Source organism: Aedes albopictus, unplaced genomic scaffold, assembly GCF_035046485.1.
Source record: "Aedes albopictus strain Foshan unplaced genomic scaffold, AalbF5 HiC_scaffold_38, whole genome shotgun sequence".
Taxonomy (NCBI): domain Eukaryota; kingdom Metazoa; phylum Arthropoda; class Insecta; order Diptera; family Culicidae; genus Aedes; species Aedes albopictus.
Window position 1 is genome coordinate 84,565 of NW_026917177.1, and position 23,691 is coordinate 108,255.

Here is a 23,691-nt window from a genome sequence, read left to right on the forward strand (position 1 = left end):
TTTTCTGAAACTCTGAGTTATTGATAATCAGTGAGTTGACTAGATTTAAAACATAAATCTGGTGGCCAGGGGGGCACGCCCATGGCGATTGGTCGCGTGTGATGGTGTGAACAGAAAGGTGCGCGATTGGCCTATTTTAGGAGATTCGTGGGCGTGCGCCACGAAGCAATTGAACGCACCTTGCCATGGGGTGAGGGTTCGATCCCTGTTCTGGACAATGAAACTTCCTGCGAGAATAGCTTCTACCCTCTGTAGCTCAAGTGGAGGACACCTAGGATGTGGCGAGAGTGAAACTGTGGGTTATGGTGAGTTCTTACAAAAAATCACATATGCTCAAGTGACTCTATACAAGCAATCTGGCACTGCTATCAAAGTGTCTCAGCCTATCACCTGGATTGCCAACCTGCATATCAGGATCTATGCCAGTAAGTTACAGATTTTAGCAATCTGGCATCATGGACGTAGGACAAGGAACACGATTTGATAAACCTACGCCAAAGAGCTGACAGTCGCACTAGGGTAGTGAGTAAGGACGGATGACACTTCCCTGAAACGGTGAGTGGGCTATTAGTTCGGTTGCCACCGTCCCGGTAAGACCTTGTACGTTCAAACGCGGCTCAGTTCCTGACTAGCGCCGAACTGTCTCGGAACAAGGTACCCCATGAAGGATCATGTCAACCCTCACGTGGATCATCTCACTGCAGGCAAAGACATCCAAAGTGATGAAAATCTTCGGAAATGAAGTGATCATGGAAGCCCTTTTTTTACGAGCGCATCTCTCAAAACCTGAGTGCGAAGGAGCAAGCAGTCCTGTCAAGAGCGTTCATGCCACATGAAAACCAAGGAATTGTCGGCGTGTACTGGTGGAATGCAACGATAGGTTGCGAGCGATTTTCTCCCGGCTATTAGAGATGGATGCAGCGACCCATAACAAACGCGGAGAGGGAAGAGCACATACCAGGGAGGCAACAAGAACTGTCCTCAACAATGGAATTAGGCTCAGCATGCAAGCTTGTATAAAGGAACTCTATCATATGCAGATACGAACCCATGTTCTGGTCTCCCACGTCGTTAGTGTCGAAAGTGGGCATGAAGAAGAAGCATAATTCTGGAGCAACCTTTGAATAGGGCATACAAACATTGGTAAACAATGACTTCGCAAGTCGTTCCTGAGCCCCCATGAACTAACGCACACAAACTAAGACCGTTATCAGATAGAGCAATCATCGATCTTTCAGATAACGGTGTTCATTTGCGTGGGCGGGCTGCTGTTAGGCCCTACGGAACGTTTTCTAAAAAGGTACACCACCTCTTGGGTCCTTTTCAAATGTTGCTCCAGAATTTACCCAATGAAGAGCTCATTGATGTAGCAAAGATGATGAAAGTAAAGAAAGCGCAAAAAATCGCTAAAAGTAAATCGCAAAAATATTGTATGGCGAATAGCATCTAAAGTCGTATTTCTCGAAGTGGAACACAATAGTCGAAAACATATTTGGTAGCGGTTGTGGATAATTATGACCGGTTTGGTGCCTACCAATTTTTTTTTCGTTCAAAGCTTTACATTTCGAGAAACTCGAGTTTAGATGTTTTTCGCCATACAAAATAAAATGATTTTACTTCTGCTGACTAACATTGAACGCACTCTCTAATATTGAACATTGAACTCTTCGGTTGTAAAAATGGAGAGTAGTAACCCCAAACGCACTCTATCCGTTCTTTAGCGGAATGCTAGAAGCACAGACAAACAGACGTAACACTCTAATAATTCCCATCGTACTTCGATTTAACGATCTTTTTCAAAATTTGATAGTTGGCCAACTACCTCCCTGTGGCGTTCACATCGTTTTTGTTCGAGTTTGACGTTTGCTCACTACCGCCACCTAGTTGAGGGTCGGCCAAACTTAGTCATTTTAGCATTGGACGAATATGTTTCCGTGACTATGATTTGAATCGAAAAATGTTCGAAGTGTTACGTCTGTTTGTCTGTGCTAGAAGTATCATTCGAAGAACATCCTTGGTGATTTCAATGCGCATGGAGTGGCATAGGGGTCATGTAGAGATGATGGAAGGTAAGATCATTATAGAAATTATAAACGATTTGCGCTTCAGAGAATTCCAGATAAAATTTTGTACGCTGAATTAAGAAGTTTTATTCCTCTGAAATTCGAGCACTCCTCCTTTTCTTGTACAGAGGGCAAATGACACGCTATTTTTTTCGCTGTGTTGACACCGCACAGAGCGCTGCAACACATGCACAAATGACCGAATGTGTTTAAAATGTGTGCGCGCCACACACATTCCATGTGTTCCCGGCCTCATACTCATTTTTGTGCGGCTCAGTGGAAACGGAACAGTCAAACGTCTCCCGAGCCGCGACCAAACAGTTGGCCACTTGGTAAGATGGAGTTGATTTTCGGGATTTTTCCAGCAAATAGCTGGAAAGCAGGTGGGAATGGAAATGTTTTTGTCGCATTTCCATCTGTTTCAGCTGTTTGAAGTGCTTAGTGTGCCATGACGAAAAACAGATGTGAAAAATTTTACGCTCCGCTTTTTTCAATCCGTCAAGTGAAATTTGAAAAATAATTTTCATGTGAACTTTCAAGTGCTTTTATTGAATTCCTTTGGACAACCATATCGTCTATTTCGGCGCTATCCATCGTCTGTAGCGAACCCAAGAATCTGTGTCGGCGAAAAAGGCAAACGGGAATAGTTGCTTTGGATAAGGGTAACAGAGAAGGATCGCCATTTTTTTCAAGTTCGGTAAGCTCGTTTCATGCCTTTTTCATGTTATAGCCGTACAGTTAAAAGCCGGAGTTTCGAGCCGAAAATAGTTTGTTTTTTCGTTGTGCGTCGGACGTTCGTGGTGGATGTGGTGCGCTGGATAGAGGACCAGATCCGCTGTACAGCGCACAACGGGCGGCGTTGGGTTTCACGTACGGATTTGCAGAAGAATCGGTTTTCGCGTGTGGACTTCAGGTTTCAACCGCGACGGCAATTTATTGTAAATTTTAGTTTCTTCAGCTGTAGAGCTCTATTGTGTGGATTGATTGGCCTATAAGTTTAGTTATAGTGAATCTTGATTATTGTAACGTAAAGAAGTATTCCCTGAATGTGACGTGTGTGTGGGGGCGGTCTCGAGGGAAATTTTTTGCGAGTGCATCGTTCATAGCAAAACAAGAATCGGTATGGTGGTTGTAGCAATTTGTTTACCAAGACAAAAATCCCTAACACATCTTCCCTTCCCATTTCCGAACTCCTAGTGATTTCTCGTAGTAACGCAGAGAATTCCTCGGTTATTGGCCTAAGCGAGATTCACGTCATCACTTCCTTCCCTATCCTCAATTGACCTGCATTCGGACGCGGCCGGCGCTGGTATTGCTTATTGAAAAGTATTGGGATGTCAGCATTTACACAATGAGGATAAGGCTAGTCCCAAGCATCGTCTGTTGGTTCTTTGTGTAAATGCAGAAGTCCTTGCAATAACAGAGGAGCAACCGCGGGCGGTCAATCATGCTCATGCTCATGCTCATGCTCATGCTCATTTCCATCTGCTTCAGCTGTTCGATCGAAAAAATCTCTGAAAATCATGGAAATGACATGATTTTTTGAATTGCCCAAAAACAAAAACAAACATGGAATCGGATTCCATATTCCAGCCGTTCCAAAAATGTGTGTTTTCCGCACATGGGAAGGCTTCATGCACCCGAACACAGGAATGAGTACGACCCATGCAACACATGAAATGTGCGGCATTTAAAGAGGGTCGATTTGAGAGCGACCAACACAGCCGCTGTGTCGGTGTGAGTTAGCGTGGAGTTGATACACCGTTTCCTGCAGTCTTGTTGTTCTTTAGTCCTCTAATGGCTATCTTGACCTCGTCTAGCGTTGGAAGATGCACAGCTTGAGCATTGTTGTCAATTCGAATTCTGTCTGTAGCTCTTCCATACTCACCGTTCAACGTTACCTCAAAGTGCTCTCTCCACCTGGCAGCCACCATTGTTTTGTTTGTCAGCAAGTTTCCATCACGGTCGTTGCAAATGACGGGAGAAGGCGCTGTTTTTCTCGATTGTAGTTTCCCCGAAAAACGATTCCCCGAACGAACCGTTTCCCCGAATTGACCGTTTCCCCGAAATATTTATAAACCTATTTTTAGTACTGGTTTCTGATGATTTTCTTGATTAATTCCATTATCTGAACAAAATAGCGGGAAGTTAGCCTGAGTACAAAGTCTGTCGATGTGTAGTCTTTAGAAAGATATCAAGATAATGAAAACTTTCATTAGGTGTGAAATTGTCTGATATTGTGCATTCCCTTTTATCATGAATTTTTAGAGATAAAATGTTCTTCATGGTGCTTCAATGAGGTTTGCTCTTCTTTTAAATATGAGTCGTTATTTTCTGTTGTATTGATTGAAAATGATATGGCACTCAACCAAGAACACGCTCATCATAATTTTCCCTTCTTTTATTCATAGGCTGTTCTTTCTTTTCATTTTTCAATATTCAATCGATGAAAACACCCTTTAAGCGCATAATACCTTTAAAATGAGTCATCAAGATTGTGGTAGTAATCTGCTAAAATTCTTTGTCATTGTATAACACATGATCCAGATAACTCAAACTTAACTCAAAACTCAGTCTTAAAATTAAGTCTATGAGCATAATTTTAATGGCTATTATGTAACAGGCTTTAAAACGGAAAGTCAATTTGATTGACAAACAGATTTGAAGCTAAGCACTCTTCAGATTTTTTTTTGTAAATGAATGGATCAATTATGACCGAAGTAGAATTTGAAATTGACATTTCTACAGAACATATTAGTAGTTAGGCTGCCGACAAAATTTTGAAAGAACAGCATATGATGAAAGAAAGGAGAAACGATTTCTACTATAACGACTATAGATACTAGAACAGTTGGTCAAAAAACCAAAAAATAAATAAAACAAATATATCAGCAGTCAAACAACTAAAGCGAGCCAAAAAGACGGTGCTGGATCATTAGGCAGAATTATGTCAGGCCGAAGTATGTTAGGTCGCAGTCCGGTTGAGTTGAAAGCCATGAAAAACCCAGTTTGATCATATATAAAACCCAATACTCAAAAGAATGGCCGAAGGGAATCAAACATATTCTAGGAATTCGAAAATTTTAACATCTTTAATGAAGAAAATTAGGAAGACGGCCTACTGACCCGTTCTACCATATGAACTTCAGCTTAGCAACCCATTCGGTTTAACGTACTTCGGTCTGACGTACTTTGGCTAAGCCTACTTCGTCCCAAAGTCCGGATTCCCCTAGTTGTGCATTGGGTGAATATTAAATGGCATATGCAATAATCTTTTCGGGGAAACGGTACATTCGGGGAAACATTTTTCGGGGAAATGGTACATTCGGGGAAAAAACTTTCGGGGACACTTCATTCGGGGAACTTGTTTTCGGGGAAATGTCGTACAATCGTTTTTCTCCGCACGCCATTGACAGTTTCGTAAAATCTCCGCATATCGTTCTGTTCCATACTCTCTTGCGCCTAAACAATCACATTTCCCTCATGCTCTTTTTTTTCTTTTTGCGGTAGATTCGGTTTTCGGCTACTCTTGCTTCCCTATATCGCTCCCTGCTCTGCCGGGTCCCTGACACCAGCATCCGGCCTCTGGCAACATTCTTCTCGTTCGTTACCCTCTGGCACTTCTCGTCGAACCATCTGTCAGTGTTGAGAATACTCACTTGCAAGAGTGATACTCACTTGCTTCTATCTCAGTCCAGAAGCATGCTATCAATAAATGATGTTTGAAAAGCTTTTAGATTGTAGTTGAATGTAAAAGTTTGCCGAATAAAGTAAAGATCGCAGACGCATACCAAAGTTGTGAGAGAGCTGTGAGTACGAGGTGAGTAAAATTCGTGTAATACATACTCACCTTGTGCTCACGGCTCTCTAACGGCTTTGATATGCATCTGCGACCTTTACTTTATTCCGCAAACTTTTAGATTAAACTACAATCTAAAAGTCCTTCAAACATCATTTTTTTGATAGCATGCTTCTGGACTGAGATAGAAGCAAGTGAGTATAATTTTTTCCAAGTGAGTATTCCCAACACTGCCATCTGTTCCTAGGGCGTCATTGACTCCCATAGAGTGTTAAGATTATTATCGCTCTCGTTGAATACACTCTCTGCTCGTCCATCTAGCGGTGATAATCAGCATGTAATCAGCTACTGCGCCATCTGCTGAAAACTGCTGGATGTTGAAACGCATTGATCGTTGGTTCCTAGAGTTCGACACGGTTGATAATCGAATCGGCCTCGAATCCTACTAACTTCGAGATAGTGATCTGAGTCGATGCTGGGACCCCTTAAAGTTCTTTTAAGGTGAATGGGATTCTCTTGAACTAATTAAGCGTCCGGACATGCTAATTCTACTCCAGCCCCTTATCTGCTATTCTTGGGAGCATCTGGTGGCCTTCGGTGTTGACATCCTGAAAATGTACCACGAACCTCTATCAGCTCGGAGGACAAGCGATGAAACTCCACAGGTGTACGTCATGGGCGTTGGATTCTTTGACTCAATGTCCTAGCCTGGCTCAGCACAGTGAAGAACAGTTTCTGGAACAATATACAGAAGCTGTAGTAGCTAGCGATTGCCAAACGACAGTACGTCGACGATTACCTCGACAATGTGGACACCGTAGAGCAGATGAAGCGATTTGGCGTGCCAATGAAGTCAAATACGTGTATTCTTGAGGTGGGTCCTGAACATCGGTCCAGTTGGAAGCAATTTGTTTCGGATGGCTTCCGGGGTGTCAGTGAAATCATAGTGTGACGCTATGTCTACGTTCATTCAGAAAATGCAAACGGTGAACATACATGCTAGTGCCTAAACCTTAGCGACTTTGAAGCAGCTATGGAATTGTGTCGGTGCTTGACGCACGGGATAACAATGGCCAAAAGAGAGAGCATCGGTCGATCGAAACGATGCGATGAACGAGCGGTTAGTTGAAGATGCGGACGTCGATTGCAGGCAACTCGGTTCGAGTACCGTTGAAGTGAAAGGAGTATAAGAAAGCGTAGCGGTTTTTGTTGAAAGTAGCTCAGTCAGAATGCTTCATCGATGATGTGAAGGTGGATATCCATTGAAAAGTCCATGGTATCTGTTCTATAGAACACATTCTCCACGTCTGTACTGTCTGTGTCCGAAAGGCGCATCGTTACCGCCCCAACACTCCGGGATGGCTCCTCTTCCAGTTCAGCAAATTTCATCGAACCAACGGGCATTCAGCTATATTTTGGTCGGTTTAGGTACAAAACGTTAAAAGACAAAACGTCGAATGCTAAAACATCGAAAACAAGTAATCTAAGCAAATAGTGAGTTCTTTGATTATATAAAAGAACCCCATTCTTCCCGTTTTGTCCTTTCGACGTTTCGTCCCTTTGAGGTTTTTTTTCGTTTCGACGTTTTGGAATTCTACGTTTTGTCACCCAACCGTACTGAGTCGGTGAAGTTGCCGAAGAGGTTATCGTGTCCGGCGATGGAACGTACAAACGAGCGATTGTGAAGCTAGCCAGAATGGAGATCGAGTGTGGTAATCCTCAACCTGATGAGGCCTTCAGGGTAGAGTTACGGGCCGGAGGAATATTTTGGCAACACTGGGTATGTATCAGTCGCTGCACAGTATGCTTCGACCGATTTCGAAGCAAGGTAATGGTGAGCTCGTTTCATGAAATAACTATATAAAAAATATTTGTTTGTTCGAAAAACAACTTTTTTTAAAACTTGTTCGTACTCAATAAGATATTACGAAACATTTCTACCTGTAAAGACAGCCTGCAGAGATGGTGAACCACTGTATCCCAGCATGCAATATTAGATGAGACGGAACTACGCTTGGAATGCAAAAAAAGAAACTCAACTCACAAAAGAGGAGAAACAGTTACAAATGGGGAGGCATAGATGTCAAACCATTTTTATTTTCTCGAATTTCATAAGATGTACGAAACGAAAGAATTTCAGGACATTTACTATGCTACAGGATCGGAGGATTGAGTCCGGGAGGAATCGGAGTCTGGTGGAGAAGAAAAAGTATCTCGCATTCTCACCCCGGTTGCTCTTGTTCTAAATGTGCTCGGATTTCTCCCACCGCCGACCGTGATGTGGATGGTGGAACACATGCACTCAGTGTGTGATTACGTGCGATAAATCAGATATGGTGATGCTGATGGCGAAGCAAGAACCAATCGTTTGCAGAGTCGCACAATTGTAGCTTCCCCATAAGATTGGATCCCGTCGTCGTCGTTCTGTTGCAATGGTTCGTTTCCGATTCGACTGGAAGGTGGTAGGTATAAAGTGGAAATGTGTAGCCGAAGCAAAGCATTGTGCACGATTGGAGCTGCCTCGTACCGAGATATATCATTATCATTGTGATGCAATTTGTTTATGACATCTTACTCCTATGCTCCATTTGGGTGGCGTTTGTCGGTTCGGGATGGGGACACTACACAGTTGTGTAGTGAGAGAGTGCAGTGATTTGCATGGCATCCCAAAGTTTAGAAATGTCAATTAAGCTATGATATAGGAATAGCACAGATAGTTCCTTCAGAAGTTCTTCTAGGAATTCTTCCTTGAGTTCTTTAGAAAAGTCGTCTTTGACTTCTTTCAAGAAATTCACCATGACTTCGGTCAGGAATGTCTTTAGAAGTTTCTCCTTTTTTTCTTGAGTTTTGTCAGAATTTTCGCCAGTAATTGACAAAGTTCTTTCGGAAGCTCCACTTAGCTTTTTTTTTTGAATTTTCTCAGTGAATTCTTTACATCATGAGTTTTTTCAAGAATTTGTTCTGGAATTCCTTCAGGAATTTTGCTAAGAGTTCCTTCAAAATTTGCTCTTCTAGTTCCATCAGGAATGTCTCCAGAACTTTCATCATGAATTTCTCAAGTAGTTCATCAGAAATGCCTCAGGTTTCTTTCGATGATTTTCTTCGAGAACTTCTCCAGGATATGTTTTAAATATTTTCCAAGGATTTCGGAAATTCTCACTTGTTATCGTTCTAGAGTTCTTTCAGAATTCCATTTTGGTATTCTACCAAGAGTTTCGCCAAATGCTCCATTTTAAATATCCTCAGAAGTTTTTATCAAATATTATTCAGGAACTCCTCCAAGAAATTTTTCACGAATCCCTGCAGAAGTTTTTTCAGTAACTCCTCTGGAAAACTCACGAAGACTTTTCAGGAGTTTTGGGAGCCCAGAAAACCCCCACATTTATCCCCATTCTACGTCACCGTTTGCCACATCCCCGCTTAATAATGTCTCTATTCCCAGGCCGTGGCGCTGCGTTCGTTCCGGAAAATCTGTTTCATTTTTGCAAAACAGTAAACGAATATACTCACCGGCATACGAGTGTGACACTGTCACACGCACCCACCCACGTAGCGCTAGCTTTCCCAGTTCATAATCCATTTTCATGGGGTGGCAGCTTTTTGAATTATTGAAATCGTTTCATCAGCGAGCAGTGGCAATCTGGGGAAATTTTGCATTTTGCGAACTGTGTGTTTGTACCAATTGCTCTGCAGCGCGCGGTAACTGCGGTCTGTCTGTGCGTGTGTATGTATGTGCGTTCGTTCGTGTGTGCACTGCGTGGTGCCACTTTGCAATGATATTGAATTTATGGAGCACGACGCGGTCCATCGTTTCGATATACGTATGGTAATACGGTTAGTCAACGCGCGCTGATGACGACGGCGAGCGGACGGTAGTGGTTAAACGTAAATGTAGGTTGATAACTTTTTTTGTTGCGTCACATCGATTTTGATTTTCCTTCCTCTGCGATATGCACATATTTGCATAAATTTCGATTAAATAAGTGCAACTCTGTGGAGGAAATTGCGAGCTGTGGAAGCTTCGGAAAAGTTGTGATTTGAATCGATGTAGTAATTGTAGCAACTGTAGCAACAGCTTACAAAAAAGTCATGTGGGTGGGAAAAGTCTATAAACTCCGTTTAGGTGATGGGTTGAGAGTGCCAACTTTGGCTCTTACCTAAATGGAATCATTACTTATATCCAGTGGTGTCATCAGAGTTACTCCATGTTACTCACGAAATAATCAGCGTTATAGATCAGACATTTTATTAGAAAAGCATAGCTTTGTCTAATCTCGACGAATTTTGAAAAATTTAGACATTTTCTTCAGGGATTGTTTTATTAATCTCTCCAGGGGTTCTGCCAAAAATTTCATAAATAATTCTTCAAGAACACCTTAAGGCGAAACTGGAAGCATTTCCTCATTTTTTTGATTATTGATTTCAATAGTATTACACATCAATACAGTATTTTTGAACTCGGTAAGGGGCTGTTCATTTATTACGTAAGACAATTTTTACGATTTTTCGACACCCCCACCCCCCCTTGTAAGATTTTTTGTATGAAAGTCCAAATATTTCTGTATGGCGCGTAAGATTTCTCAAACCCCCCCTCCCTCCATAAACCCTTACGTAATTAATGGAAGGCCCCTAAGCTGATGATCATTTTTGGTGTAGAATCATGCCCTGAGTTAGAAAACGCGAAGGAAAAAAATTACAGTAGAGCGGATTTTTTTCGACTTTCCATACAAGGTTGATGATTTGAAATCGATTTTTGTTCTATTTTTAAGCAACGTCGCTCACTTTATATATCTCATTCTCCGTAATCAATGCTCCGATTGAGCTGATTTTTTACTGTAATTCGCCTACATATGATAGGGAATCGCGCCACTTGGGCGGTGGCTTCTATATTCGTCTGTTTTCCACTATAACTCAGTCAAATTTGAACCAATTGACACAACTTTTGGAGTGTGGTGAGATAGGTATAGTATCTTCCCGTGTACAACATTTCAAGTCAATTGATTCAAAATTAACTGAGTTATAGTGGAAAACAGACGAATACAGAAGCCACCGCCCAAGTGGCGCGATACCCTATGTCAAATAAACGCACAGTGATGCGAGGGCGGAAAAAAGTCGAAAAATCAACTTACGTATTTTGATTCAAATGTATTTTTTCATTTTTTCTCGACATTTGAATAGCACAGCGTAACAAAAATTTACTGTTTGTCTGTCTCAAGAGCAAACTTATGTGTCTCCGAAGGATTTTAGGCCGCTGAATCCGAATCCGGGCTCGGATTTGCTCTAACACGTCACAATTTTGAGCTATACCTCAATTTATAGAGCAAAATATGCGATTTTGGGCTTTTTTGACAGCAAGCCATTAAGCAAGGAAATATTTTTTTAAGCAATCAAAAGGTTAATTGGTCAATTAACATCTAAATTAACGACTCATGCAAAATATTTCGTTTTACCAAATCGAATTTGATAGTTTTAAGCGATTTATGTTAGGTACGATATTTCCCATACAAGTCACCCTCCAAAAGTTGCATGCAAGTTTTCATACTAACATAAAATGCCTAAATTTATCAAATTTGATTAGGTAAAACGAAATATTTTGCATGAGTCGTTAATTTAGATGTTAATTGACCAATTAACCTTTTGATTGCATAAAAAAATATTTCTAAGCTTAATGGCTTGCAGTCAAAAAAGCCTTAAATCGCATATTTTGCCCTATAAATTGAGGTATAGCTCAAAATTGTGACGTGTTGGAGCAAATCTGAGCCCAGATTCGGATTCAGCGGCCCAAAATCCTTCGGAGACACATAAGTTTGCTCTTGAGACAAAAACATGTTGCGCAGTGTAGTCTATTTTCAAAATTTGGTGCTGATTGAACGAAAATTGATTTTTTTCCAGAGCTTTAAAGTGGGTGTAAATCATACTTAAAATTTAAGCTCCCATATAAAATGTATGGAAAAACAAAAACAAACTTCCTCTAAGTTTTCAAATATGAGCACACATTTGTACATATTTGACGCTATATTCATATTGAAGATTTTTTTGTCAGCTTTCAGAAAACCTAGGGGTTATTTTACGCAAACTTGCGCAACATATGTTTTTCGGCAAAGAAACAACCAGAAAGCCCTTATGTTGAATGACATTTGACCTCCTGCTTATAGTTAGCGTATTGCTTTACTTATTTTGAGAATAAAAGGAGATACATGTATATCTTCAAATTGTTACGATTGTATTGCTTCCATTTCTTATCTTTTATCATTCCACTTTTTATTTTCAAGGCTCAGACGTCATGAAGCTTTACGGAGCCATGCAAGCAACTCATACATAGACGAGAGGTCAATGGGAAAACATCTTCATATCTAAATTATTTCCAACATTTTCTCAAATTCTACATTGAAGAAGTTTCTTTTCATTTGTATCGGCTCAGCTACCATAGCGCATAACTGAGCCGATGTTTGTTGTAGAATGTTAACATTTTTATGTGTGAAAAGTATTTTAGTTATTGTAGTCTGTGTTCGATTTATGACCGTTCCAGAATATTTTCGTATTTAAAATTTCAATTGCGATGGTGTCCCTTTGGGCGCTGTTTCTTGATTTTCTCGAAGTAAAAAGGACCAATTTGAATTAGAAAGCATGAAATGACCCTAATATTCAAATCCGATCTTTTGATAAGTTGGTTGGCATGAATTTATCAACAAGCAAAAGTTTGATATTCGCGCAAAACGTAACGCGTGGAATGTGTCAAACGCCAAAAAAAAAGGTAAATTGGCATAGACAATTTTCAGTAAATAACTACGGAAGTCTTTAAAGAACTTTAATTGAAGCCGATGAGCAGATTTTGTTGAAGCTGGGACGTTACGCCAACAAAAAGAAGGAAGTTGTTTTTATCGAAATTGTAAACCCACGTATCTAAAATGAAAAAAAAAAAACAAAATACTTGAACTTATTAACCCATGTTAAATATATCAGGTTTTGTAATTGTTTGCATTACACACTTCTGGTAAACTTTTTTTTCGTCCTGTGTGAGTAATTACATGCTTTTGTTTTTCTATCGGATATTTTGCCTAATTCAGATAGATCCTAATTTTCGCCACTTCCACAAGCATTAACCAATAACATAAAAATGCTCTGGCTTATTTTACCGGTAGCTGTTCGAAAAATATTTCTTTACAATATATATTTTAGTATTGATTCAACATTTTTTGTGTTCATGAATATTAGAAATTTATGGAAAATATAAATAAATACATAACTAAGTACTGGTACAAAATTGTTCTAGTTGGTTCAAAAGTGTAACGGTCAATCGAACAGGTTCTTCTGATCATTTAGGAGAACTTCATATAGGAGAACTTCAACGTTTGTCAAACTGAACAATAATTTATTTTAACCGGTTCATAGCTAAGTTGGTTTTAGCCAGTTTGCAAAATCATTTAGTTTCGTTGATCTGTCATTCTTTAAAAATAATGACACTGCACAGGCGGAACTTTTTTATTCCTTTCAAAAGGTTATCGGATTAGTGAACCGGCTTTCCTTATCACTTATTTTGGTCCTATGTTTAATCGTTCTTAAAAATAAATTAACCGGTTCATAAATTATTGTTTTTGATTAACCGGCTCTCAAAATTATATTTTTTTTATCGAATGGGCATCCATTTACTAGTGGTATGAATTTCTTGCTTTTACCGGTTCCAAAATGAACCGGTTTTCCAATTCACTTATTTTATTTTTTGTGGAAGGTTAGCTATAAAAAGTAATTATAAAACATCTTTCCTCAATAGATATACTGTAATCATTTAACCGGTTAGATCGGTTAGAGAAAGCGGTTCAACAAATAATGCATTCTCCACTTGTTTATCATCATAATGTATAGTACATCAGCATAATACCAGTTGGACGAAATCCTTGATTTTACCGGTTCAAAAGTGAACCGGTTGAGCAAACCGGTTCGCAAAATAATATATTTTATTCATGTTTAATTTCCTATGAAAATAAATTATAAAAAAATTAACGATTTCTAATCGGAATTATAAAATATTTTTTACCGGTTCAAAAATGAATCGATAAAATGAACCGGTTCGGCGAAATGAACATTTCTATTGTACTATTCGCTTCTCACTCAAAAAAATCTGTTATCTCCATTGGTTCCCTTTTGGACGTTGGAGGGTAAAAAACATTCCCAAATTGTCCACTTCCCCAGGGGAACCAGGATTCCGGAACGGTCCTGAAAGTGGCCAATGTTGCCCATAGGAAGTCAACATGACTTCTAGTTAACTTATTCTAATAAATAATAAAGTTTTTATAAGCTTTGAACGAATACCATGCATGTTAAGACTTTTTTCCACCTTTTGTATGGAGCCGCATCACTGTGAAACGTCGAGAAAAAGTTTTTAGATGGTTTTTGTCTTATTGAAATAAAAAATAAATTTCTTCATATTATTATTATTATAATTTATTTACGACATTTTACCCAAAAGTGGGCATTCGTGTCGGAAATTTCTTCATATATTTTTGGAAATTTGGCTAAAAAATTAAGGAGATCGTCCCTAAAACTCGCCCATATCTTGAATTTCATCAATCTGACGCAAAACCTGCATTCAGATGATCGAATGGTATTGTATTCAGCTAATTTATGGAAAAAGATTTGAAATTGGTTGAACAAAACGCAAGAGCATGGGTCAAGGTATATTCTGATTTTTTTGTGGTGGAAAAAGGTTTCCATTTTCACAGAAACCATTTTTTTGTGAAATTTCATTCACAAATGGTTTCTGCAAAAATGAAAAACATTTTCCACCACGAAAAAAAATCAGGAGATACCTTGATCCATACTCTACATGTGTACGAAAACCGATTTTGAAAATATTTCTTCGTTATTTAATAAAAAAATCAAAAACCAAAAAGTGAGGAAATGGATCCAGTTTCGCCTTAAATGGCATGTTCCAGAAGTTCTTCAAAGAATTTCCTCTAGGGATTCCTTCTTAAATGTTGTTTTTTCAGACAGTTTGCCAGGTATGTTTATGATAAGCATCAAAAACTCCTTCAGTAACTTTCGGAGAAGAAAATATTTTTAAATATTTAAGTTTTATCAAAAAAGCAATCTTGATGGATTGAAATCGGTTGCTGACTCCACGTTTCAAAGCTTTGGATGGTGCCTGATTTTCGATCTTTGTGTCTTTGTTTAACTCTAGCTGTCGGTTATGGAAAGTTCAACAACTAGTTTTATTTTAATTGCGCAGAATACAGTCGATCATCACATCATCCTTCAATCTTTTCTTCAGACATTTTTTCAAGCATTTCTTCGAGAATTTCTCCAAAACTTTCTCCACGAATTTGTTTACTTTTTGTTTATTAATCACTAAGTCTTCATTCGGATTTCTATCCATGACTAGTTTTACAAATTGTTTCTTGCAATCCTGCAGACACTCCACTGGGGATTTGTCATGAAATTTCACTATTTTTTATTACAATATGGCATTGATTATTTAAGAAAAATCTCCACGGAATCATTTTATTTTATTTGGGTTTCCATTATGAAATAATCCTGAGACTTCTTAAGAATTTCCTTCCGTAGTTTTCTAAAACAAATCTTCCGGTAAATCATTCAGAAATTTCTCCAGAGATTCCTGCGCCGTACGCGTGCAGAGCGAATGAAAGCCGTTCTGGATTTGACCGATCATTTTATACCAGCGGCTGCCAGGCGGTTTCTAGCATTTGTGCTTCAGATGGACGGAGCTTGTTGCGCAGCGAAGCGTGCACTGGCCTACTGCCAACCCGAGAGAATAAAATATATAAGTACCTAATCCCATTCATGTATCCAATCATCAGTTATTAATAAACCATCGTAGCGAACGGTACAGTAAAGATGTTTTTCTTCAGCGTAAACCGAACAGCAGTGGTGGCTAGCCCGATCAACGTGTGATCGGCTAGCATTTTCCTTCCCTTCCCTTTCACCGGCGGTGAGCCAGCGGTGGCAAGAGTGTGTGCCTCCACTCTACCCGAGTCAACATAGGCTGGTGGAACTGTCATCTGACAGATTGAGAAAAAGTAGAAAAATGTAAACAAACAAATCAGCTTTTGAAGTGGTTTTTTGAAACGGATTATTCATGCAGTTTTAATAAAAAGTGATATAAATTTCGCTATCGAAAGTTAGTACGGAGTGTATAGAAGCTTTTTCGCATAAGCAATTGAAAATTTCTGTGAATCATTTAATGTATTGGACGAGTCTTTTAAGCGATATATTTTGAATGCCGACAAAAGTGTTAATTTCAGCAAAGTTTTTCTGAATGAAAAGTTTTAAATCTTATACAAAAGTTGTTGTTAAATGACAGTGGAAGAGTAGTTTTTTCTTTATTTCTATAGGTTACAGTGGTTTGTTAGGTGAAAACTTGTTTTTCGACGTTCAGAATCCCACCAAGATCAGGCCTCGTTTAAGGGTATCTAGCGCAAGCGATGGATCAGCAAATGGTAAATAAAACTAACTTTAATCACACCCAAAATGATGAATGTGACGAAATTTCATTCTTTTTTGCAGAATGTGCTACTGCAAAGTGTGCGAGTCGAAGTCGATATTGTGGATCTCTTTGATTTCGCACAAGAAAGTACCCGCAATTGGAAAGAAGGCAACGAAATATTCAAGAACAATCATGTGATTGTAGTTGGAGTGACGAAAGTGGCCGGGGAATCGATTCACATTTTTTGCAGCTGCCTTCGTGGATCGAATCCGTCAGAACCACCAAGGGAGGTTCGAATGGTAACATCCAGCGAACTGCGGAATTGGGAAATATCGTGTTCGTGTCCTGCCGGAAAATTCCGATGCAAGCATCAATTTGCCTGCCTCCTCTTCATTCACAGGTACATAAAAAGGTTTGAATTCCGTGAAATTATGCTTCTTCACATGTTTTGTTCTCTGATTACAGAAATAAGGATCTTGAAATACTATCTGCAACAGATGTGCGTCAACAGTGGGGTAAAGTAGCCAAAATACAAGCTGAAGCGCTTTACGAACCTGTGCCTCTTTCTGGATTATGTAATCAGCGCATCGGCTACGGTATCGGATGATCTTAGCTCGTCCATATTCAATCTGTTCATATCAGGTACGGTTACACTAGTAAAAAATAGTTTACAAAGCTAATTTTATATTTCATTTTAGAGCTTCCTGGTTCTGCTCTCGCAAAGTCGATGATTGGCCGCAATACATTGCGACCTACAGAAAGTGAAATGGAATCATCTGCGTTACCATCAGCTGAGCTGCACATTGAGTCATTGCCCGAATCATTCAACCAAAACCTACCAGAATGGAATCCTCTCCAAAATCAACCAACGGACGTTATCGAGAAAGAAGATATCCAGCAAGAAATCAAGTTGGCACAAACTTATCTAAGACCGTTCATCGCCAATCCGTTGGTCACAGCAAGATGGAAATATTACCATGGACCGCTGCTCGATTTCAAACTGCACCTCTTCTATGAATATCGGGTGTGTGTTTCATCGGAAGAAAGCCTTTCGATATGTGCTGAAACGCATAATCAGTCCAATGACATCTGGCGTAGGGAAAGGCGTATGCGCATAACGGCTAGTGAGTGCTACGACCTCTACACTTACTACTTAAACGACACTGGAGATCGCGACTGGAATAAAAAGCTGTCATCGATTCTGCATCCGCTAGAAAAACGACTTCCGCCGTTATTGTATGGAAAGCAGATGGAAGGACATGCTCTGGACTGCTACAGGAAAAAGAATCCAGGAAAAAACGTTATAAGAATGGGACTTGTTATTCCGCCATCAGCCCCGTTCCTTGGGTGTTCACCGGATGCTGTAGTGGTGGACGATGCTGAACTGATTGAGATTAAGTGTCCGTTTTCGGGAAAGGATAAGTGCATGTCAAAAATGATTGAAGGATTGAAATGGATTGAAAAGAAAACAGAAAACTACACTCTTAGAAAAAAAACATGCATACTACGGGCAAGTACAGTTAGGCATGTGCTTGACTCGAACAAAATCAACGGATTTGGTGATTTACAGTGCATATGAAAATGATTATTTTTTGATTAATGTGCCATATGATAGTAATTTTATTGCGAAAATGTTTCCTGTATTGAGAGAAATTTATTTCAACATTTTTTTGCCAATGCTTTGCGCAGAATGAATGAAAATACAAACTATAAATTCTTCAAATGAGACGTTTTTAATACTAAACAAAGCGATTGTCTGAAAGAATTGGGGCAGAAAGGTTTACCGTACCAGCCAAAATGATGATGAAGTCGTCCAGCAAGTGCAACAAGGTTGTGTCTACTCTTTCTGTCAATATCTTGAATTGCTTGAGTCGCTGGATACTCCGCTCAACATGCACACGAGCACTTGCGATCGATACGTTTGACGTAGCTTCTTCCTTGCTAAGCTGCCCATCAAACAACATTGGGGGCCTTATCAACTCCAGCTTGTGTTCCACCAGTTCCTTCATGATCGAAAACCCTTGTCGACCATAACAGCATCGTTTTCTTCAAAAAGAGGAAGAATATTACAAGCATTAAAGATAAATTTATCTGAAGCCTTTCCGACGTATCCAGGACTGATAAAATTGAAGACTCCTCCGGGGGTTATAGAAACCATGTATTTAGCTGTCTCACGTCCTTTGTAGTGCGAATATGTGATTATTCTACAGTGCAAACAGTTGGACCTTTGAATAGGAATTTCGGTGCAATCCAATATAGCGCGCACGTTTGGGTACTACTGGAAATGGTATGGCAGATCGTTCGCAATGTTATCTTTGTTTATCCATGGAACCGCTATACGCATTACATCGGCGAGGATTGGAACAAAGGTATGAAAGTACTTAGATGCTGTCTTGGGAGTTATCCCAAACATATTTGAGATGCAGCGGAAAGACAAATTTGTCTTAAGCTTCACAAACACCAGTGTCACCAAGTTTTCAATGCTAATGTCCCATTTAGCAAACATCTTGGCTTCGGATGTCATCTCTACTGCTTTGACAATTACTTCCAACATTTTAAAATGTCCTAAACCGGTCCATGCAGTAAACTGTTCTTCAGTTTTAAATTGAACTACCTCTCGTTCTGGTTTCTTCCAAAGAGAATCAAGATCCAACGTATCAACCTGCACTGCTACAGTTACATTCATCAGCATTGGTGCGCCAACTTGAACAGCCACATCTGCAGGTGTCTGGGAGGTTTCAGCATCTGTTGACAAGTCACACTCTTCCTTCCTGGATGCCCGTGATTTGGCACGATCAGCTCGACCTTTAATGAGTTCCGGATTCCCTCGCGCTTGTTGGGGTTCTTCCACAACAGAAGGAACTGCGTCGTTTCGCAAAACGAGCTTGTTCTGATCAGAATTTCCTGAAAGAAGTCATTTAATCAGTACACCGAGAAAAATTTCTACTCAATGACTGAGTTGGCCTTACTCAGAAATCGAGAAATCCTTTGTTTTCTTACTCAGTTTCGGCTAAAAGTGGGACAACCCATTGGCAATGGGTTGTCCCACTTTTAACGGAAACTGAGTAAGAAAACAAAGGATTTTTCGATTTCTGAGTAAGGCCAACTCAGCCTCTGAGTTGAAATTTTTCCCTGTGTACACAATTCCGATTTCGATTACGATACAAATTACTTACTGACACAGTGGAAATCACCAATTGCAAAGTGACGACTGCACACAACAGAATATGGTTTAGGTTGATATTTCAATCTCAGTGCACTTATCCATTTCTTGTACCGTTGTTTATCATGCTGTTTGTCGGGAAATTTGTGGAACGATATACCAATGTCGCACTGCTGTAAGCAAGAAGGAACCACGCAACGAACATAAGATTTCCGATAACATTCTTCCATTATGATAACCCTAAAAAGACAAGCAAAAAATAGTAAAAATACCGAAAATTCTGAGCGGTAATCAATGATTTATGCATCACAGATACATTTATAAATAATTCCCAGTAAATTTCTTGTGAAATACTTACTCGTAGTTAGAAAAAATATCTTCAGTAAAACGGATGCAATTTATCTAGTACAAAAACATCTCACACTTCCAGCGCCTAGTATTATCAACGGAATGCCAATAACTTCACTTGTGTTGCAGAAAATGACTCTGCCGTGGTCAAACTACCGACTCGATCAAAATTACACCGGAATATTTGGCAAATTACTTCAAAACTACTAAAAACATATCGAGGATTTCGTGCAACTTGTTTGTTTACGTTTTTTTACTTTTTCTCTAAACACTAGTAGGTGTCGCCACTGTTCTGTGCCACTAGCCTATTGGCGTGCAAGCGGAAACCTGTTTCGACCTGTTCGGCGTCGCTTCTCTGCGGTCGCCAGCCACTCGCGCGATCGGTGTGCTGTGTTCCTGCTGCGACGAGGTGAAGCTGCGGTGGTGGAGCTGTTGACCGTCGTGCTTGCTGCGCATTGCGATACCCAGGAGTGTGCCTAGGAGTTATTCTGGTTAATTTTCCAATATTAAATCGGTGGCACTCTTGGTGTATCGTCGTCGGCGAGCAAACGGCGGCGACACAGCAGTTCCTCGAGATCGGCATTTGCCGTGGTCCTTCGTCCGAGAAAGTGTTCCAGGCTGATGACCGTGACGTGCACGGTTGTTGGTATCCGAGCTGGCGACTGTGGTGTAGGGGAACTGCGGCCTATCGCTCATAGGGGGCAAGTTGCGCCACCCATGTTTTAGGCAAACCACGTTATATTCAGTACTTTTTTCAATTGTAATCGCTAAAATAAGAATAAAAATGCTTCTTTAAATTTGAGTTTCCATATTTTCACTAAAAAAATTGTACAAAAACTTCGAAAAAAGATTTTGGTTACTTTTGATGTAATTTTAGTCTGTCAAATGTTTGCACTTTTTTACAAAATTTAAAAGAATTTTTTTCTCGCTATCCCCACAAACTGTTTTACACTCTCCCATTATTTGTGTACCAAGCGGAAAAAGTATCGAATTTGACCCTTACAACTTTTTTACAAGGGTCCAAACTTCTGAGGCATGTGTGGGGTAAAATGCCCACCCCTAGTTATTTACATTAAAATAGCCATTTAGATCCAAATTCTGGCACAAATTATGTAGAACACAAGTTGGAACCAAGCACATTTTTACTATAAATAAGTTCTTTAATCACACAGCCATGCGTCATTTTGTGGCAATTATTGAATAAGCAGCTCACTGTGACGTTTTCATGGAATTGACCCATAATTACACACTTAAATTAAATCGCCGACCTCAGCAAACGGATTGCCGAGAATCCAACAGCCGAGAATCCGGTAATAGTTTTTACTAAATCTCGGTAAAAGTTTTACCGAGATGTCGTTAAAACTTTGCCGAGATCTCGGTAATCCAACTTTTTACCGAGATCTCGGCAAAGTTCACCGAGTCTCGGTAATGGTTTACCGAAATCTCGGTAAAACTTTTACCGAGAATCAGTAAATATTTTACCGAGATATCAGCTGTTGGATTCTCGGTAAACCGTTTGCCGAGATTAATTACTGAATTTAAGTGTGTACAGGTGATCCATATTTATGTAATGACTGTATACCATTCACGAACAATAAAAGTAGACAATAAACCAGGCGCGCAAGTATATGTACACAATTTGGCATCCTGGCGTTAGCTGTGGCTAGTGGCGCGTTTTACCCCGCATTAAAACTAAAATTCTGAAAATCAAACTTTTTTTCAAATTTGAATTTATCAGTAGTAAAACATAAAACTGGTTTATGGTTTCTTCCATTTGGAAGGAAACATGTTGGTGCTTCATGTTATTGCCAAAAAAATGTGTATTATAAAGTGTTTCGTGGTTAAAACTGGACTCTTCCTTAACGTGGGCGTCTTACCCCCAGTTCCCCTACACGGTCGTCGGTAACGAGTGTGTTTTCCCATCGGTGGCTGCGACGTGCGCAGCTGTCGACAGCTTCGGTGGCCGTGGTGAGCACGGCTGTCGGTAGTTCGAGAAGGAGGTGAGTCGTCGTGCTGCAATGAAGGTAAGTGCAACGAACCTGCCTCCCATTTGAGAAGTGTGTGCCCAACAATTCCTTTTGCAAATTTCTTCAAATATTTCTGCAAGGATTCCTTCCCGGGGCTTTCTCCCAAGGATTTATTCGATTCAGGAGTTTGTTTCGAAAATTCTCCCCTTAAATTTATTTAGAAATTCCTCCAGAGATTTTCAAAGAAATTCATGGGGAGATTCCTTCAGAACTTTCTATGGTTATTTGCTCCGAGGTTTCTCAAGGGTATTGTTAAGAAAATTCTCCAGGGATTGAATCAGATTCTTTTTAGTTTTTTTTTTCAGAAAAGCTTTTTTCAAACTCTTTCAGTTATTTTTCCTGTGATTTGTTTGGTAGTTTCTTCAAAGGCTTCACCAGAAATCCCCACTGGAATTCTTTCACGGATTATTTCAAAAATTCGTCCTGCTCTGAAAGTCTCTTAAATAAAGACAAATCAATCAAATCAAAAATTCGTCCTTGGATTCATTTGGAATCATTCTTCTCGAATAATTCTAGAAATTCGTCCAGGAATTTTTCCAGATTTCTCCAGAAATGCATTGAAGATTTTTTCAAGAAAATGGTGCATGAATTACCTTAGATAATTCACCAGAGATTCCTTCAGAAATTCTTTCAAAAAATCCTACAGCAATGTTTTGAAAGATTACTCAAGGAAACCTTCCATGAATTTCTTTTTTCAGAAATTCCGCCAAGGATTCTTTTAGAAAATCCCTCAGCAATTGCCTCGGAAATTCTTCCAGAGAGGCCGTCAGTAAGGATTTTCCAGCGATTTCTTCAGAAGTTAGTGTAAAGATTCTCCAAAAAAAAACTCCATGTTTTCCGTTAGAATATCTTCCATGGGTTCCTTAAGAATTTCCCCCACGCATTGTTCCAAAAAATCTTCCAGGTATTAAAAAAATCTCCAGAATTTCATTAGGGAGTTTCTTCTAACATTTTTCTAGAAATTCTTTTAATAAATCTTCTATAGGTTGCTTCAGAAAATTTACCTGGAGATTCATTAAGATTCTTGCTTGAATTCAATTTGGAATTATTCTTCAGAAATTGTCTTTGAAATTGGTCCTGGAATTTTTACAGATTTCTCCAGAAATGTATCAAAGAATTCTTCAAGATAATCTTGCATGAATTGCTTCAGAAATTTCTCCAGGGATTCCTTTAGATTTTTGCCTTTCTCGTACACTAAGTGTACTGGAAAGGCTATATGTTCACTCCAAAAACGACTTTTTGATAGAAGACCCGGAGGGTCAAGCCATCTATACCAATCAACTCAGCTCGACGAATTGAGGTGATGTCTTTTTTTTTTCCTTCTAAACCATAGGGGGATAATCTGCTCAACAGACACCCTAACAGAAGGTTAGGGTAGTGTAGGTTTGACAGGCCGTCTTCTACAACAAAAGTAAAATCCAGGACTACTCTCTCCTCGTACCCACTAAACCATTCCTAAGGTCGCCAAACCCTACGTCTCTCCGGAACCACCAAGAAGGTATTGCTTCAGAGAGGGGCTAGTGCACATCGCACCTACAAGGTTAGCTGCGTAGCCTGCAGCAACGAACATCGATGACTCGCTTTGGAGAGTCCATCACGGTAGCATGCTGGCGCTTAGCCAGTTTCCCGAGTGGTCCTCGCCACTCCCTTTGTCCTCGGAAGGCGGGCAGGGTCAACCCCGCCCGCGCCCTACTGCTGAGCGGACATCAAGAACTGATGCCCACGTGCAACCCGATCTGACCTGCCCGTAAGGAAGGGTATCACTACCCTTCAGGCCCTATCAGATGCACCCGTAGGTTGCAGACAGCAGGATCTCACCTACCCCGACCCTTGCCGGGGACCCCTTTCCA

General features: G+C 39.9%; 1 protein-coding gene across 1 annotated transcript in view; it reads left to right on the forward strand.

Moving 5' to 3' along the window:
* LOC115269642 (uncharacterized) overlaps positions 1 to 23,691 on the forward strand; it is a gene marked incomplete at its 3' end in the record, with an annotated part of 69,101 nt that overhangs the window by 34,027 nt on the left and 11,383 nt on the right. The window contains 5 exon segments of the mRNA XM_062843629.1: positions 16,384 to 16,703; positions 16,769 to 16,888; positions 16,890 to 16,945; positions 17,002 to 17,539; positions 21,698 to 21,814. Coding sequence (XP_062699613.1) covers positions 16,384 to 16,703; positions 16,769 to 16,888; positions 16,890 to 16,945; positions 17,002 to 17,539; positions 21,698 to 21,814 — 1,151 coding nt within the window.